Here is a 17,842-nt window from a genome sequence, read left to right as displayed (position 1 = left end):
ATTTTGACAACTAACAAAATTCTTGAAAAGACTGCCTGCAGAGATAATACTCCTTTTAAAAAAAGATATTTAAAATAAAAATGTTAAACAGTGAATCATGCATGTTTAAGGCCTAAGTATATACAAACTTTAACCTCCCCTTTCCTAACTATAAACTGGAAATTTCTGGAAAATCTCAGACTAGGAACTTTGTTTACAGCCAAACTGTTTCTTAACTTCTTTGTGTCTTATAGTAAAAACTTCTCTAAACGTTGATCTTTTTTTTTTTTTTTTTAATCTTTTCAAATTTCAGTCTTTCCTATCCAGTGTGCCTCAAAAAACAGTCTAGGATCTAATTTACTTAAAAGGGGAGTGTGTGGGAAGAGGTTCTACACACACACACACACCCCGCTTGTTCCTCAAAAACACACTAAAGAAAGTCATTTCAGAAGCCACCAACATCTTGTGTATAGGTATTAAGACCTGGGCGTGGTGGCGCAGACAGAGGAAGGTGGTCAGATAGCCTTTCCAACACAGAAAAATGCTGAACATGGTTAATCCACGTTCACATCTTTAATCCCATCAGTCAAGGAGGAGGCTGTCACATCTGAAAACCAGGCTGGCTGAGGCTACAGAAACTCAAAACAAAAACCAGTTCTAACTCTGTCTGAGAGGATGGCTGTACTGCAAAGGTCCAGGGGATGGTACATCAAGAAGACATGCCTACCTGTTACACTGTTAACTACCTAAAGGCAACACGAGATCTGTTACAACACACCCAGACATAATAGACTGCAAACCGGGAAGAAGCCCAGCTCCTTCCACTGAGTAAACTCAGCCCGAGGCAGGCGACACCTTGCACCTACTTGTGACTTCCTGTAATCCACCTGGATTCTTTAAGATACAGTCAAGATACATTGGATCTCACTCACAGTTTCCTGGTGCCTTCAGCAGGGCTGGGGCCAAAGGTGCTTAGATATGCCTAGTCCCTTGTGGCGCAGAAATACTCCCACAAAAGCTTTAGTCAGAGGATAAACTCAAAGGTCTCAGGCTGGGCTTCATAGTCCTTATCAAAATAATTCTAGAAAACTGGTGGAGCCTTTTGCTTGTTCTGTTAAGCATCCCATCCTGGGTGTTATTTTATCCTTGTAATGCAAACAAACAAACAAACAAAAAACCAAAAAAACAAAACAAACTAAAACCAAACCAAACACACCTAGGCTTGCCAGAATTATCCATAGGAAAAAACAAAGCTAAGCCCAGACCACAGAACCTCCCTCAGCAAGCTCACCACAATACAACAGCCAAACTCGAGGGTTGCATCTACCGTTGCTGGACTCAGGGTATAAACACCATCATTAGTGAAGTTTATTTTTAATTACAATACTCATCTTAAATGGCAACAGTATTGAAATTGATTTTTTTAAATGAAATAAGCTTAATCTTACTATATAGAAAGTGTGAAGATCCCAGAGGGCCTCAACCCTACACAAAGAGCTAAACAAGGGAACGCTGCTTCTGCGATGGTCTCCCCTGGGCTAGACTACACCAATTGGCTATCCAATATCAAATGGTCAGCCCTGAAAACATACAGGGAACATTATATAGACTGAACAGGTTGTATCTATGAATTTAGGAATACACAAACACATACAGATATATGTATGTAACAATTTTTTTAAAAGTGGTCATGAATTTGAAAGAAAGCAAGAAGGTTTGGAGGAAGGTAAGACATGAGGGAAAAGATGTAATTATATTGTGATCACAAAATAAACAAACAAATGAAAGAAACTAGCTGGAAGTGACGTTAATTCTTTTAATCCCAGCACTACAGAGGCGGGGGACAGAGGCCAGAGCAGAGGCCAAAGGCAGAGGCAGGTGTTTCTCTTGAGTTTGAGGTCTGCAGAGCTAGTTCCAGGAAAACCAGGACTACAAAGAGAAACACTATCTTGAAAAACAGAAAGAGGCCTGGCAGTGGTGGCGCACACCTTTAATCCCAGCACTTGGGAGGCAGAGGCAGGCAGATTTCTGAGTTTGAGGCCAGCTCTGGTCTACAGAGTGAGTTCCAGGACAGCTAGGGCTACACAGAGAAACCCTGTCTCGAAAAACCAAAAAACCCAGAAAGAAACAAAACAAAAAGAAATTTTTTAAAATTTTAATCTAGATGGAAGGTTTTAAGAGGTAGGTAGAGGCATGGGGCCTTTCTCTTCAGTTGGGAGCTATGCCTTCATATTCAGAAATCACTCCAGTTAAAAAACCGGTAGTTTTAATACTGACAAATGTAAAACTATGAGGATATAGAACATGAAGCGATGCCTAAGTTTTTACGATTTATTGTGAGGTGGCTAATTGTTAAAAAATGAACTTTAATAATGAATTCTAGAAAAAGAATGTTTCCCTTAAAAAATTACTTGAAAAAGAATCCTGCCTTTTCTTTTAATAACATAAAAGAAGCCACAATGTTGAACAGATTAAATGATTAAAGTACTGTGGGATAAATTAGCCTGTGAGCAAACAATGTTTTAATGCTGTTCTTAAAAAGCCAAGTCTACTATGCCTGAAACATTAATTATCTTAATTCAATTAGTATATGAATCATTAGCTTAGTAATTCACCTTAATACTGAATCTCCACAGCATTTATTTTCGACAACGAATCTATACTGAAACAGCATTCTCCGTTCTAATCTACAGCTTGCTTTCTGCACTCAAGAGTGTTCAACTTGATGTGTAATCTAATAATGGTATTTCATCTAATTTAGAGATGGGGCAGCGTGCTGAGTGTCACTAGCTCCTTTCAGGTTTTTAGAAACTGAACCCAGACAACTCAGAGCAGCCTTCTAGTGTCTCTTTTCCTCTCCCTCCATCCTGTTTCTTGGCATGGCCACTAGACAGCCAAAGACTAGGATGGAAAGGTGAACCCTGGACTTAGCATAGCTTCCTGGCTAACTCGCTAAGACAGAAAAACAGAACCAAACTAACCTTACTTTCTGTACTTTTTGAAGAGATACTCCATCTCTCCCTAAGGGGGGCAGGGTGGGGGTGGGGAGTCTAGAAGCAGGCAGAAGCCAGAACAACGCCTAGAACAATTTGCTCCACCATCCAGTCCCACAAAGAAGCTGAGCACATGGTTCCATCAGGACCACACACCCCTGGATCCATACCGGCCATCCATAAACAGCCCTCAAGTCAACACAGGACCTTTGATTTTAGCTGCCCTAGATCCCGCCATGATGCCCTTCAGTGAGACATATTTGCTAATGAGCTATCCCAGGAATGTGTGCAGCATGCGTCCAGGTGCCACAAGGTCCCTCGGCTAATTATGCTATTCATTCTTTCTCTCTAGGGAGAGGTTTATGTCTAATCTTTCATCTCTATTAGATTAGATAATTCTATCCCTAGGGAGCCTTGGCCCCACTAGAGCCATTCCAATATTAAGGTTAATTAATGTCTTTTAACCTTCTCTCTTAATGAATGTAGCCCTTTCCTACAATAAATAAATAAATAAAAAGACTATGTAACTTATTACTAGCGAAAGATCTTGAATATATCACCAAACTATGGCTTCCCTCTACCTTAACCTTAATCCAAGAAAACACATTTAAAGAATGTGTTTAAGATCATTAAAGGGATGAAGACTGCAATTCATAGGCCTCTCAAACTGCTTGTCTACTCACCTGTAGGCTGGCCTTAATGTCAACTTTAAAATGTGTTCATTTCAAAGCATACTGTCAAATTGGGTGTTACCACCAACACCTTTCATCTGGGCACTTCAGAGGCAGAGGCACAGAAATTTCTGTGAGTTCAAGGGCAGCCTGGTCTACAAAGAAAGTTCCGGGACAGCCAGAGCTACACAGGAACACTCTTGTCTTGAAAAAATACAATATAAAATCAAAAACAGTCACTTGAAACATACTAGATGCTATACATCTACACAGGGAACAGAAACTTTCTTTCTTATGAAAACAGCACGAAGACCTCAGGACTCACACATACCCAGAGTATAATACAAACTACTGGCATGCGCCATCTTTATACCATTACTTTTTAGTATTGCTAAATTCTACCCCTTCTACCCTCCGTTTCAGGGGAATCCTTTGCAAGCGTCATTTTTTTCTGAGTGGAGTGGATAGCTTGAGTATCTAAAAAAGAATGACTCCTCCCCCAAACTAGCAAATGTTTCTTAAAATTTAGTTATGCCAAACTCAAGTCTTTTCATCTTAAAAAAAAAAAAAAAAAGACCAGCTAACACAATTAAGACACGTACTTTCAAGACTGGCCAGTGTTCTACAACTCACTGAGGAAATAAAAAGATGTACCAGAAAACAATCAGATACATTTGAACACGGGAAGAGAGCCCTTGGCATGGCTGCATATATACATGGAGCGGATACACAATGTGCATAATTATTGATAAATACCGTGGCTGGCACAGACTTGACTAGGAGAGAAAACAGTACTCTTTTTATGAATCAAGTAAGAGCAAACCACAAGGAACCAATAGTGGATTTTGACAGGCTGGGAGGAAAGCGGCCACAAGAGGTGACTTTAATGAGGTCATGGAGGTTGAAGAGCCTCTCAAAACAAACAATGGGAAGCCGCTGTGAGTTTTTTAAAAGCACAGAATTGATAAGATCTGAGAATGAGATAATGCTGAGGACTAAAGACAAGGAGGCGAGTGAGTAACAGAAGAAAGGGCAGTGGTGGAGGCAGGAGGATGCTTAGAGAAAGGAAACTGGACAGAGATCACACTTGGCTGTGGCAAGAGGAGCAGCCCAGAGTTTAGCTGAAGGTGAGTAGTTCGAATCTGAAACCCAGGGTTTAGGGTCTGAAACCCAGGGTTTAGGGAGCCAGCCTCAAAGAAGACAGGAGATCACCAAGTCACAGAGAGCGGAATGTCTCCATTTGCTTGAGGCCCTCCACAGATCTACAAAGCCTGTATGTGCAAGATGATGCCCTGTTCTACATACAGAGCGAATTCCAGGACAGCCAGGGCCAAACAGAAATCCGTTCTTGGGGGAAAAAACAGCTGCAAGTAAGACATCTTTAGTGGTTCACTGGAGGCAGGATGCTGACATTTTCTAGAATTTCATATGCTGTAGTTTAGGAAAAGTCTCCACCCCTTCCTCTAATCCAGGCTCCCTCACTTAATGCAACAGTGCCAATTTTCATAAGCTTCAAGTATTTAATTGCTCAAATTATGTAAAAGTAACTTTTATTGTCCAGTGTAATTGTCCCTGATGCTTACTGATGTTTAAACTCACTCTTTCTTGATCTTTCTGAACTCTGGCTGGCTGGTTCAATCTCCTCTCCAAGCTGACTGCTACAAATTGACTTCTTTCAGCTTCTGATTGAATTGCTCTGCTTGGAAAAACTGCCTTTGAACTTCATGAAGCCAACTGCATGAACTCAGGGGTGAACTCAACTAAACTTTCCTGCACTGCCTTACAACTGACTGACTCTCCCAGTGCTGCTCTTAAATAGCTTCTCTTTCCTGTGCTGTTCTCTCAATTAGATGTCACTTTCAAATATGGCTGCTTCCTTCTACAAACTAATTCTACCTGAAAGGTGTGTCTATCTGAAAGGGTTTGTCTGTATTCCAGCCAAAGGGATTAAAGGTGTGTGGCTTCTCTGCATTCCATTGGATCACACAGACCTAGGTCTTTGGATGTGATCCCTTGCCAGAGTAGCCATAGTTGCTGAATTAAAATTCCTCTATAAGTCCCAAAGATGCCCAACAATTTATTTTTAAAAGTGTCTATGTAGATTGCCAATGGATTACAAGTGACATTTGAGGAATTGCATTAGAAAAGGCTCAGAGAACGGTCAGAATAGGCATTTGGAAATATTTATCGATGGTCTTGCACGAGCAAGTATGGTTAAAATAGAACCACAAAAAAACTGACAGCTTTTAAATCAATGTGTAATAAAAGAATTCGTACTCACAAAGAATCTAAAGGAATGAGAGACGCTCAGAGGAGTGAACTGAAAGCCACCCAAGAAAGTTCTCCGTTTCTGAACCTAGACAATCAAGTCATCAAGACCATAACTCCCAAGGATTTAAATTACTCAATCTGAGAAGGACATACATCACTATGTAGCTGCCAACAATCTATTGATAATATAAACAATACATAAAACATGTTTTACCTCTACTCCCGTTTAGCTGTAAGGCACAATGCAGGGTGCTGCTGCAACCCACCTGGCAAAACTCTCCCTGAACAAGCAGATAGAAGAAATACCCATGTCTCCTTACCCTGGATCAACAGTAAAAAAAAAAATAATATGGGATATTGTGGAATTTTCAGTCCATTAACGAAACAGTCAGGCCTCTGCCACCAAAAATAAAAGATCCTTTGAATGATACCAAATATTTCATGAAAGCACACACCTGTAAAGTCACCGTCCCCAAATGTTCACTCACTATTGTTTCACTGACCCACAGAATAATTTTACCTTTGGTGTAACACAGGTTATGTGTGTTTGACATATAAGTGACTGCAGTAAGCCCATGTCCTCTACAGAAAATTTATCAGCGATTTGTCTATCGATTTACTGTCCTTGATCCTGTTCACTGTCTATCGATTGACTATCTTTCATACTGTTCAATAGGTGGGATTGTAGAAAAAGCACCGCTCCTCAAAGTACTTCAGAATGCACACAGCAAAGGCTTCTGATGACACCACATTCATATTATTACTACTTTCTCTTGCCAAGGTCTAGATTATAGATTTCTTCAGGTGCAGTTGAAACCACGCTCCCTTCCCAACTCTCAGGACCTACCCACTAGCACCTATCAGTGTGCAGGGTTGGCCAGCAGCCATCGGGAGGTTACCTCAGAAATTGCATTGTAATTCCACAGAGACTCCCTCTTCTCACCTGAACCCAGAGTCAACAATGAGGGTGACTGGAACTGTGCAATAAAAATGTATGGGCTGGGCACGGCGCTGGAGACGGAACACACTTGGTCATGTATTCCATCATCACAGCCTGCATGGCTGACTTTATTGCATCACCAGTCCCAACTGGAAGCCCAAAGAGGAGTAAGTAGCAAAGAACATCTCCAGCTTGGAGATAAGACAACCAAGCCGGAGATTACCCAGCTTCTACAAGATAGAGCAAGGACCTAAACACAGCCACCCTGGATCCGCAGTCTGAGTACTCACCACTATACTATCCTACCATAGGAAATGCTCGCTGCCACACCCATGAAAACCTGAATAAGCGCAGCAGTAAAGAAAGTTCAAAATTGGCAGAAAACTAAAGAACCAACTTCTTTCTATATGCACTTGAAGGATGAATCTAATACCCTTCTCGGGACAAACAAATGTTTCGAATGATTTGATACAAAATGCATCTTTACTCCATATACTAAACTGGTTTCTTCTCTCTCTCTTTTTTTTTTTTTTCAAGACAGGGTCTGACTGTAACTCTGGCTGCCATGGAACTCACTATGTAAATCAGGCTGGCCTTGAATTCAAATCTCTGCCTCCCAAGTGCTGGGATTAAAGGCGTGTGCCACCATCCAGCCACTAAACTGGTTCTAATTTGCTCCCAACTATGTAATTAGTGCAGTAGAGGCCACACTAATCCTCCCAGAGAAGAAAGTATGAAGTCACTCTGGACCACAGGCTAATCTCCCCCAACACACTGTATGGTATACAACTAGCTGGGGTGGGAAAAGACAGGAGAAATAACTTACAAGAACAAAAAGGAAAACAAACAGAAATGGAATCTCTGTGGCCATCAGAGAGTTAGAAATGAAAACAGTGGGGTATCATTTGTCCTCACCAACTTATCAAAGATGTTTACCATGAAGTCATCTTCACTGTTAAGTCTAAAACACTGTTCTGTTACAGGTCTAGATTCTGCCCATCCTGGCCAGAGTGTAAATCCATCCAACTTCCCTTCAGCCCTACTGTGAACAGCATAATCCTTTAAATTACAACTTACATTTCTCCAAAATAAATCACCGAGGAAATAGATGAACATTTAAAGATGTTCATCATCACCGTGGAGCTGGAGCATTGGCTCTAAGGTCAAGGACACTTACTGCTCTTGAAGTCAATCCAAGTTTAGTTCCCAGCATCCATACAATGGTTAACAAGCACCTGTAGCTTCAGTCCCAGGGAATCCACACACTCTTTCTGACTTCTGAGGGCACCAGGCATGCACGTACACGCAAACACTCATAAAATATAAATAAATAAATATAAAGATGTTCAGAGAATTATTCCTAATAACAAAATACTAGAAGTTTAACATTCTACACGTTAAGAATGTTTACCTAAGCTGGGAGCACTCAGAAGGCAGAGGAAGGTGTATCTCTGTGAGGTCTTGGCCAGCCTGGTTTACATAGTAAGTTGTAGGACAGCCAGAGCTAGGCAAGAGATCATGACTCAAAACAATAAAAACCAAAATGAGGGGGGAGAGGGGGCAGAGGAGGGCGTGTGTTTACCTAAAAGAAGACAAATATGAAGTAGCCACTGTTAAAGTTTTAATAAGACACAACAGAATCTATTCTGAAAAAAAAAAAAAAAAAAAAACGAGCAACATAGGAAGATGTCAAGAGACAGTACCACCACGCCAAGTAACCAGTGCAATGTCAGGCCATGTGCCACCAAATGCCTTAATGGAGAAACCTTGCAGAGAGCTGCCAGGTTCTAAGTAAGAACTGAAAGTGTCTTTCCCCCTGGCTCTTTTTTTATTTTTTATTTATTTATTGCTTTAGAACTGGGGAAAAGTTTCAAAAGCAAAATTAAAGATGTTTTTTAAAGCATCCATACTGTAGAAAGCAGGGCAATTCCAGGCTGTATGTGTGCTTCAATCAGCAGATCAGACTGTAACCAGCAACTAAAATGTGCCCCAGGAAAGTATGGCCGCCGGCATCCCCTGTAGAATCTAGAACCATGCTCAGTGCAAGAGGCGGACATCACAGAGAACACTGTGAAGACGCTTAAGAGACGTTTCAAATCTCCATGCCAGTGTTTTAGATGAAACTGTCAGTGTCCTATAATTCAAATATCATTAGAGGTGCTAAACCTCAGGAACCAGTAATATTCGCAAGGAATACATGCAGTGTCGAAAGTATTTACATGGCTTTATGGTCACTGTACCAGTAAAGCTGACAAGGGCTTTCTATAGTTATACTGGCTGTGTCTGGGATCCACTTAAAGCAAATTAAGATAAGAGACACTAGCAGACCACTGACTAAAACCACAGAAATGTTTGGGGGTGGCTACGTTTTCATGTGTATCGTTGTAGTGACCAGATACTTACTAATATTTAAGCAATAGGATGACTGGGCCTATGTGACCCCCTCATCCATTCAAGCCTTGGGTAGGCCCAAAGCCTGTTTTGTTTGTTTGTTTGGTTGGTTGGTTTTTCAAGACAGGGTTTCTCTGTGTAGTCCTGGCTGTCCTGGAACTCACTTTGTAGTTCCAGGACTCACTTTGTAGACCAGGCTGGCCTCGAACTCAGAAATCCGCCTGCCTCTGCCTCCCAAGTGCTGGGATTAAAGGCGTGCGCCACCACCGCCCGGCTTAAAGCCTGTTTTTCCACTTGTCCCTACAGGCAAATCACACACACTGCCTGCTTTCTTCTGTATAAAGCGTCTGGTAAAATAAATAAATAAATAAATAAATAAATAAATAAAGTGGTATGTATGAGTTTAGTATGGGGATTAATCATTGCTCTTAAAAATCTCTGAAAAGAAACGTTGTAATCAATAAGTAAACCTGGAATTTGAGGTATTACCATCCTTACACTGAATCTAAGGAAATCTACTCTACCTCCTTAATTCTGTACGAAAATGTCCTGAAGTTGAGAGGAAATTGCTGATGTTGATGTGGAAGGTACTTTTCCTTGTAAGATGCCTTCCTGCCCTGGGGGAGAGCTACCCCAGTTCCTCTGTAGTTAAGTTACCCAGAGGCTTTGATAAAGTTGCCAAAGAGGAATTTTTTTTTTTAAGTTTTGGGGTCAAAATTTTTCCGCCAGCTTTGTTTTCATTAAGCCTCCCAAAACAAGACCCTGAAATTCCACTTCAAAGCATTCAGTTCCACTGACAGCACTTCACCTGAAGGTCCATTACCCCAGTGAGCCTCACAGCTGATGCCTCTCATCCCTTTACAGGAAGAAGCTAAACAACCTGGCCCCAGAGACAGAAAACAACAAACAGAAGAACTTGAGGATTTGAATAATTATCAACAACCTCCTAACTCAAAAAAAAAAAAAAAAAAATCTCAAGGACAGACATTAATAAAATCAAGGATTGAACTAAGGCATCCGAAATGTCTCTTTAAGAAATGCCTTTTGTAAGCTGGGGAGGTTGCCTGACTGGAGAGATGTCAGCGCTAGCTAAATGTTTACAATGCCCCAGAACTCCAGCTCCAGGAGACCCAGTGACTCCTGTCTTCCATAGCCATTTGCACACACATGATGTACATACAGGCACGCACATGCATACATATACATACATACATACACACACATAAGTAAAAATGAACAAGTTTTAAATATCTGAGAGAGATGCCCAATAGGAGAGCAGCCACATAGTGGCTCACAACCATTTGCAACTCCCAGGGCATCTGATGTCCTTCTGATCCTCAAGGGCACCAGACATGTGATACACAGACATTCATTCAAGCAAAAACACTGTATACATGAAAAAAAAATTTTTTTTAAGAAAAGAAATAGGTTGAGAAAATGGAGTTATATGTCACTTAAAACATGATCCTAAATCTTATGTATGACATGCATGTCAGTGACACATTCCCTGTAACATTGCTGATCCTAAATCTTATGTATGACATGCATGTCAGTGATACATTCCCTGTAACATTGCTGATCCTAAATCTTATGTATGACATGCATGTCAGTGACACATTCCCTGTAACATTGCTGATCCTAAATCTTATGTATGACATGCATGTCAATGATACATTTCCTGTAACATTGCAACTGACTTCCTCGCAACTTCAGAAAGAATATCCTAAAACATGAAGCCTTGAAAGCAAAAGGATGAAAAACATCTGAAAGCCACAAGTGACTGTCCATCAGTCTGGTAATCAGCATGCACAATTTACCTCGGCAATCGAGCTAATATCTCTGCACAGCTGCTTTCGATGCTTTATTGGTTTCTGTTTTCCCCTTGTGTTCAAAGTAAAGCCTTAAATGTCAAGTGTTAACGGCGGATGACTAGTTAAACCAAAGGTTTCCTAAAAGAACTGGTTGTTCCCAATACACAAGGAATAAAGAACCAGGAAACAAACCAGTTGGGGGAAGGGGTTCACACCTGTAATTCTAGCACTCAAGCAGGAGGATTGCAAGTTCCAGATGAGCTTGGCTTTTAATATACCCAACCTGTCTTAAAAACAAGACAGAACCTTGAAGACTAAAAAATCACCAATGCTCAGCACAGAAATGTAGAAACAAGGCATGTGAAATGCACAGACTTCAGCTTAGACGATTTCTCGAGGCCTGTGCCTTCTGGATGCTCTTGTACAAAAGATTTGCCAAGATTTACCAAGTCTCTTACCTTATGGCAAGGGGTTTTTAAAAGGCCTTGTTTATTTGTAAAGTGAATTACTGGAGAGTAAATACAAGAAGAGACACGTTAAAAGGACTCACATGAATAATACACAAACATTACATACCAGCACCTGCCTATTCATAAAATGGGCAAAGAAATGAAGTCCTAGCCAAAGATGGCTTCATGCAGATTCCACAAGGTTGTCTACCTGAGTCATGAGTAACCTTTCTAAGTAAATGTCTGAGGTCACCTCACGAAGATGACACTGGGAAACAACTGGGAGCTGGCAGATCGGACTGCAGGGATAAACAAAGGGTAAGTTGAGGCAAGCCTGGCTCACTGGTGTCTGACCTCTACTAATAATAAAGCATAGGACAGCTCTGTCCATATGTGGAAGATTAAAAAGCTTGGACCTAATTTCATCGAGATCACTGACACGAGATGGACGCTTGGTTTGCTGTAATGATGATACACTCTACATTTTACTTTGCTAGCTAAGTGGGTGGGTTATTAAGTTTAAAGGTCTTCTTCCCTCTTGTAATTTTTCCAATTTCTTCGGTTGAGTCTTCTTTCAAAAAAATATATAAAGCGACTGTTGGATGCAGAGCGGGTTGACTGTGGGGTGAAATACTAATGTGTACCATGACACCTTTATGATCAGCAATGGAAAGGCAATCAGCAATTTTTGAGAAGCAAACAAACAAACAAACAAACAAAAAACTACCAACAAAAAGCCTTAGGCAAAAACAAGCAAACAAAACCAGAAAGAAAAAAAAAAAAAAATACCAAACAAAATCCCTGCTTCGTCCCCATAAACTAACATCCTGTTAGGCAGGTAACAGAATAATCGAGTAATTTGCATTTAGCTAGCTTTCATCCCTGGAACCCTGAACAGGGAAGACTTCAGGGAATGAATTCTTGAGAGATACTTGGAAGTTCAAGTCCAAGTTCCCACGTAGCATTTATTACTTCCTATATTATAATAGGAACCCTGATTTCCTTCTCTATGATACAAAGTCTTATCTCTCTTAACATATATGACACCTGTACCCTGAAGTTGACTGGAAGGGCCGTCAGTCCCTTCCCCTAGTCATGTTCCTAGCATGAGATCTGATTCTCTAAAATAAGTGACAGCTACATATAGAATTCAAGTTCAAATATTGTCCTAGACAGCCGACCCAAATCACACTTCGGGTAATGTTAAAAGTCACCCGGTAAAACTCTGGCCTATTCTGTACCATGCTGTGGATGCCGTGGTTTCCCAGCATGTTCCTCAGATGCACACAGCCAAGTTACATGGAAAAATTCTGCAGCAATTCAGATCTATTCTCCCTACAGGAAAAAACAGCCTCAATCTGTCCATTTGAAAAAAAATGTGAACCGCTGACCCATCTTTATAATGCCCTAGAATTCTGACATGCTACACCACATTACTTTTTAAACTTCATACATAAGAATGTAAAGACATGATGAGCTCCTTTAAAAGTCCACTTTTCCCCTTCAGTAAAAATAAATCTGTGAGTTAAAAATGTTTCCTCTGTTGGGTAGTGTTTCACTCTAAAACTTGTCCCATAACCCTAGAATACAGAACACAAATGTGAAAAAAAAAACAAAAAAACAAAAAAAACAAAAGCCTTCTAGACATCACCACAGGAGGAGAGGAGAAAGTCAGAAAAGTGTACAATGCACTCCAAGCTGGATGTGTGGAGGATGCCAGCAGAGGGGGGAGGGCTTCATGAGATTCTAGGCAAGCCCTTTGATGACGTCACCCCACATACATAATGTTACAGCAGTCAGCACAGGCCTCCTGCTTTCCTATTGGTGAACACCGTGTCAGCCGACATCAGAAGATAATCATCATTGGCCAGGCAATTACAACCAGAGCAACTAGCATCCACTGTCTTAGCACAAACCTGGCAGGCGGCTGAAGGCGAGAAGGCATAGCCTGCTTTCCTTCTCAATGAATTTTATGTCTCCTTTCCAGCCTTTCCGAAGGCTGAGTGACTTTGCTCCCTCGCTAGCAGCGTTTACCGATTGAATCAACTGTTAGTGAGCACAAGCAATGGCCAGCCAGGTCATAAAAGAACAAAATGTCTACACGGATGCTGTTAAGTCTCAAGGGCCTTCCAGTCTAAAACTAGAGCTCAAAAATGTTACTTGGAGCTAAAAGGCAGGCATTTTTCTCTACCTCATGTTAGCAACTGCACCAGATAATATTACCCAGGTTATTTTTAACCGAGAAACAATTTCAAGAAAATCACACAGGGTGATTTTCCAAGGGAATACACACTTAGTACTTTGTTTGCACTGAAACTGTCACTGCAGTCTATTCTATTATAAATCTATTTGCTACAAAAATAAAGTCTACAATATTTCATATCTAGGCCAGTGAGTATCAGGTTAAACAATGAAAGCAGCAATAAACTTCAGGAGTTTGTCTCAGCCTAGCAGGCTGAGTTTACACATACACTACTCAGAGACCCCGGCCCCATTCCATGAATGGATGCTGAGGTAACTAAGGTAAGAAAGCATTATAGGATTGGTTTTATCAACTCATTTTGAGTCCTCTCAAATGAGGCTAGTTACTATATGCAAACTACTGAAATGCAAGGAACCATGCCTGGCTCCCCCCAACCCCCACCCCGAACCCAGAAGTGGTCAGATGCCCTGGCAACTCAGCTCACTAGAGATCTGTTACAAGTAGCAGCTTTGTTTAGACTAGGTCTATGAGACTTTAAAGAACAGTTACAAATAAGTTCTCAAACAATAGGGCACAGGCTTTTCTACACGCTTTTATTCCAGAAGCTATTTCAAACCATTCTAAGTGACTAGGTCCGGTGAAGATGAGACTTGCTGGTTTTCAAGCCCCTCAACCCCCCTCTCAAGAGGGTATATATAAGCCTTTACGCTGCCATTCCCTTCTAATGATAACATGAGGAAAGAACCTTCATTTTGTTCAAGACATTTGGGTTGTTGGGGTTTGTCTAGGAAGAGCGGGTGGGAAAGTTCTAAAATCAGGCTACAAGGGGAACTAGAACCATTAAGTAGAAAGGGAAAGTGGCAAGGATCAAACAGCAAGGAAGGGACAGGCCTCTCCACTATAGTGAGCGATCTGAAGATATAAAGCCAAAGATCCAAAGACAGGAAGAAGATTCATTCTACAGTGTGACTAGACTAACGTTCAGGATGCAAGTCAAGCATGCTGAATTCCAGGCATAGCTATGAGCAGGTAGTGTTGGCGGCAACATGAGCGTTTTAATAGCTGGACTTTGTAAGCATCTGCCATGTACAAAGCACGCTGCAAAACGCTTTGCAAAATCAAGACGGGGGTGGGGGAGGTGGGGGGGGGAGGGAGAAGGCCAGGACCTTGCCCTCATAAGCCTAAGATGTGCTAGGAGCCACAGGCACGTGTAAATAATCCACCTTTAAAATAAGAAGTAAATAAAATAACGAGAGACAGGAAAACACATTGCCAGGTAAAACAAAAAGTACTGTTCAAGGGCTAATAAAGTGGTCAAAGAGTAACAAGAGAAAAAAATAGTGTATTTGGGATATTTTCAGTCTCACGAGGACCAAGGACCTGTCTAGTTCTGACAGTGACTGTCACTCAACTGAGTGTCTGGAAAAAAGAGGCGGGAAATGGTCCTGGGACAGGCACAGAGAGTAGTCTTAGGGGAAAAGGGGGAAGGGACAACAAACAGACAGTATGCACCAGGGTGGCACAGCAGCGAAGGGCGGACAGTGAATGCCATGCGCCTGCAGAGGCTGGGAAAGCCTACTCTGGTATGGCAGGCCCAACCGGGATGCAGCAAGCTAGAGACAGCATGTTAGAAAACGCGAGCAGCCAGCTACTGGAGGAGGAAGGCAGGCTAGAGCACTGCAAGGGACGGTGACACAAACGGCCTCGGAGAAGGTCCAAGCTCCAGGCTGGCAGGCAGAGCTCGGGTCACCGCCCCCAAAACCCCTTACGGGAGGAAGTGCACCTCTAAGACCCCTGATCGCCAGCCCGAGGGGGCTGGGCTTCCTGCAGCGCCCGGGCCTCCCTATGGCCGCCCCCTTACGGAGCCATCCAGACTCCCCGCGGGTGCAATCGCGCTCCGGACCCAGGCCCGCGCCCTCGGCCTCGGTGTCCAGGAGGACGAGGGTGACCACACCAAGCTGGCTCTGGGGCTCGGGGCCTCATGGCAGGCAGCCGCCATGCCGCAGCCCAAACACGGGCGCCTGGGAGCCTTGGCTCCGCCCGGCCGCCACCGTAAACCGCCCAAGGGCCCAACTCAAAAGCTGAAGGCCAAGGGTGGGCGCGCATCCCGCGGGCGGGAAGAGGCGGGAGCCGCGAGCCCAGGATCGGGCAGAGGAAGGCGAACTCCCGGCCTCCGCCGTTCTCAACCCCACGGTGGCTACCACCACCCGCCCCAGCCCGGGAGCGCCGGCGTCTCCGGTTTCCCATTGATGAATGGAGGGAGGGAAGGCAGGTCGCGAGCGCCCTCGCACGCGGCAGCGGAACCTCCCCTAGCCCGGAAGCCCCCCGAGGGCCGGCCGCTGCGCAGAGCCGGTGGGGTGGGGGTGGGGAGATCGTGGGGCTCGCACTAAACCGGAGGGAAACGTCTCCACCACAGCACAGTCTATGGGAAAGAGGGAGTTCCCTTCTTAAATATTGCAAGGTGACACCGGATCGCCTCCCACACGGGGATTTTTTTCAAAAGACGGACGGGAGGAACTCAGTAAACAAGATGTTTTCCCGGACTCGAAGTTCTGGGGAAAGACCTCCAAGAAGACTGCCTGGCAAGAGCCTTCTAGTACCTAAACTGCCGCTCCGCACTGAGAAGCGTGTCCAAAAGGCGTTTCCTTTACACAGAAACTTAATAATGGCGTGGCTCCACTTGCTCCGGTTCATTCATTTTTATTGCAGTTTTCATTGTCCCCTCCTCCCTGATGTTTTCATGAAACCGGAAAGTAATCTGAGTGGGGAAGGGGTCCTGGACCCTGGGCATCTACCGCTGGAGGCGACAGTCAAGGGAGGGCAGTAAAGTGGAGGAACTACAAGGAGAAAGGAAGGACACAAGGGATGGGGAGAGGGACAGGACCAGAGAGAGGCGGGCTGAAGAGGGTTAAAGGGAGCGGAGACCGGGTCCTCCCTCCACTGCCTTGCACGCTCCAGTTGCAGGAGGCCAAGCAGAACCCCCAAATCTAAGCGAAAGCAGCGAGACAGCACAGGTGGGATAGCTGGATTGTGACATGCCTCTGTCTCCCGTATATCATTCCAGGTACACATATTATAGGTTCTACGTTATATAATCTACACAAAGATGCCCGCGTGGCCGCGGCTCACACGGGGCACCCCCAAACCGCACGCCTCCGTACAGCCTCAGAGTCTCCTGCAGACATAAGACCCTAGAACTCCGTGATCTGCTGGCAACTGCCGGCAAGCCATCGCTCGGCTCACGCTCAGACCCGGAACACCGACATTAATGCACTCCCGGGAACAGTCTCACGCGAAAGCATCACCTTACCAGTTTTCCTGCATCCATTGGATGGCTTCGTTCTCGTTGAACTGCTTTTCGAATTCATATTCTTGTAAAGTCAACACTGACATGTTCATTGGGGCTGATCTTCGGAGTCGCTACGTGTTCTCTATACAAAATAAAAAAATCTGTAAAGAGCCTTTTATTTTGAGTGCTCTCCTGTCTGCTTCCCCCTCCCACCCCCCTAGGTACTGCCCCGCCGTCAGTCTCCTGGCCGATCTCTCTCCCAGCCTCTCAGCTACATCCAGGGTTGAGCATTGCCTGCGTCTCGGCTCCCAGCCTCTAGCTCAGGGGCTCTCCTCCCAGCGTCCGCATCCACCGTAGGAGGAAATGAATGCCTTGCGGTCTTAGTGCCCGCACGTTTGTCCATCACGCTTTTTACTCGTCTACAGGGAAATCTCCTCCCCCTCGTGCGATCGGGAAAATTAACCCTTTGCGCGAGAGGGCGCAGAAGAGCAAGACCTCCCCTCGCCCTGGGGGACAGTTTTGTTTACAAGAAGGTGGTTGGTGGACTGGGGGGGAAGGGAGCCAAGAGGGAGGAAGTGGCCTTGAGGTCATCCACAAGCCCATTCGCCACCTCGTGGGCCTCCCTGCTTGGCCTTTGAATGAAGTTTCAGCGAGCGAGGCGCAGCCAGGAGGCGCGTGGACCCGAAAGCTTGGCGAGTAAACAATTGGGAAATAGTAAAATCTGCCAGGTCTCTGGCATGAGAACTCCAGGCAAATGAATGTGAGGGTCACGTCGTACGAGCTCATCTCCACACCCCCTCGATCCCTCAGCACCCTCTGAGACCACCTCTACCGGGCAGCTTGGG

General features: G+C 43.8%; 1 protein-coding gene across 1 annotated transcript in view; it reads right to left on the bottom strand.

Moving 5' to 3' along the window:
• The window catches only part of Elovl6 (ELOVL fatty acid elongase 6), a 111,676-nt gene extending 94,238 nt beyond the window's left edge, over positions 1-17,438 (bottom strand). Inside the window, exons 1-2 of the mRNA XM_034499989.2 lie at positions 17,292-17,438; positions 17,019-17,139 (exon numbers count right to left, since the gene is read on the bottom strand). Coding sequence (XP_034355880.1) covers positions 17,019-17,107 — 89 coding nt within the window. The 5' untranslated portion in view covers positions 17,108-17,139; positions 17,292-17,438. The remainder of the gene's footprint in view (positions 1-17,018; positions 17,140-17,291) is intronic.
• Positions 17,439-17,842: the final 404 nt, after the last annotated feature.

This window comes from Arvicanthis niloticus, chromosome 4 (assembly GCF_011762505.2).
Source record: "Arvicanthis niloticus isolate mArvNil1 chromosome 4, mArvNil1.pat.X, whole genome shotgun sequence".
NCBI classification, from domain to species: domain Eukaryota; kingdom Metazoa; phylum Chordata; class Mammalia; order Rodentia; family Muridae; genus Arvicanthis; species Arvicanthis niloticus.
This window is presented reverse-complemented; position numbering and strand designations above follow the sequence as displayed.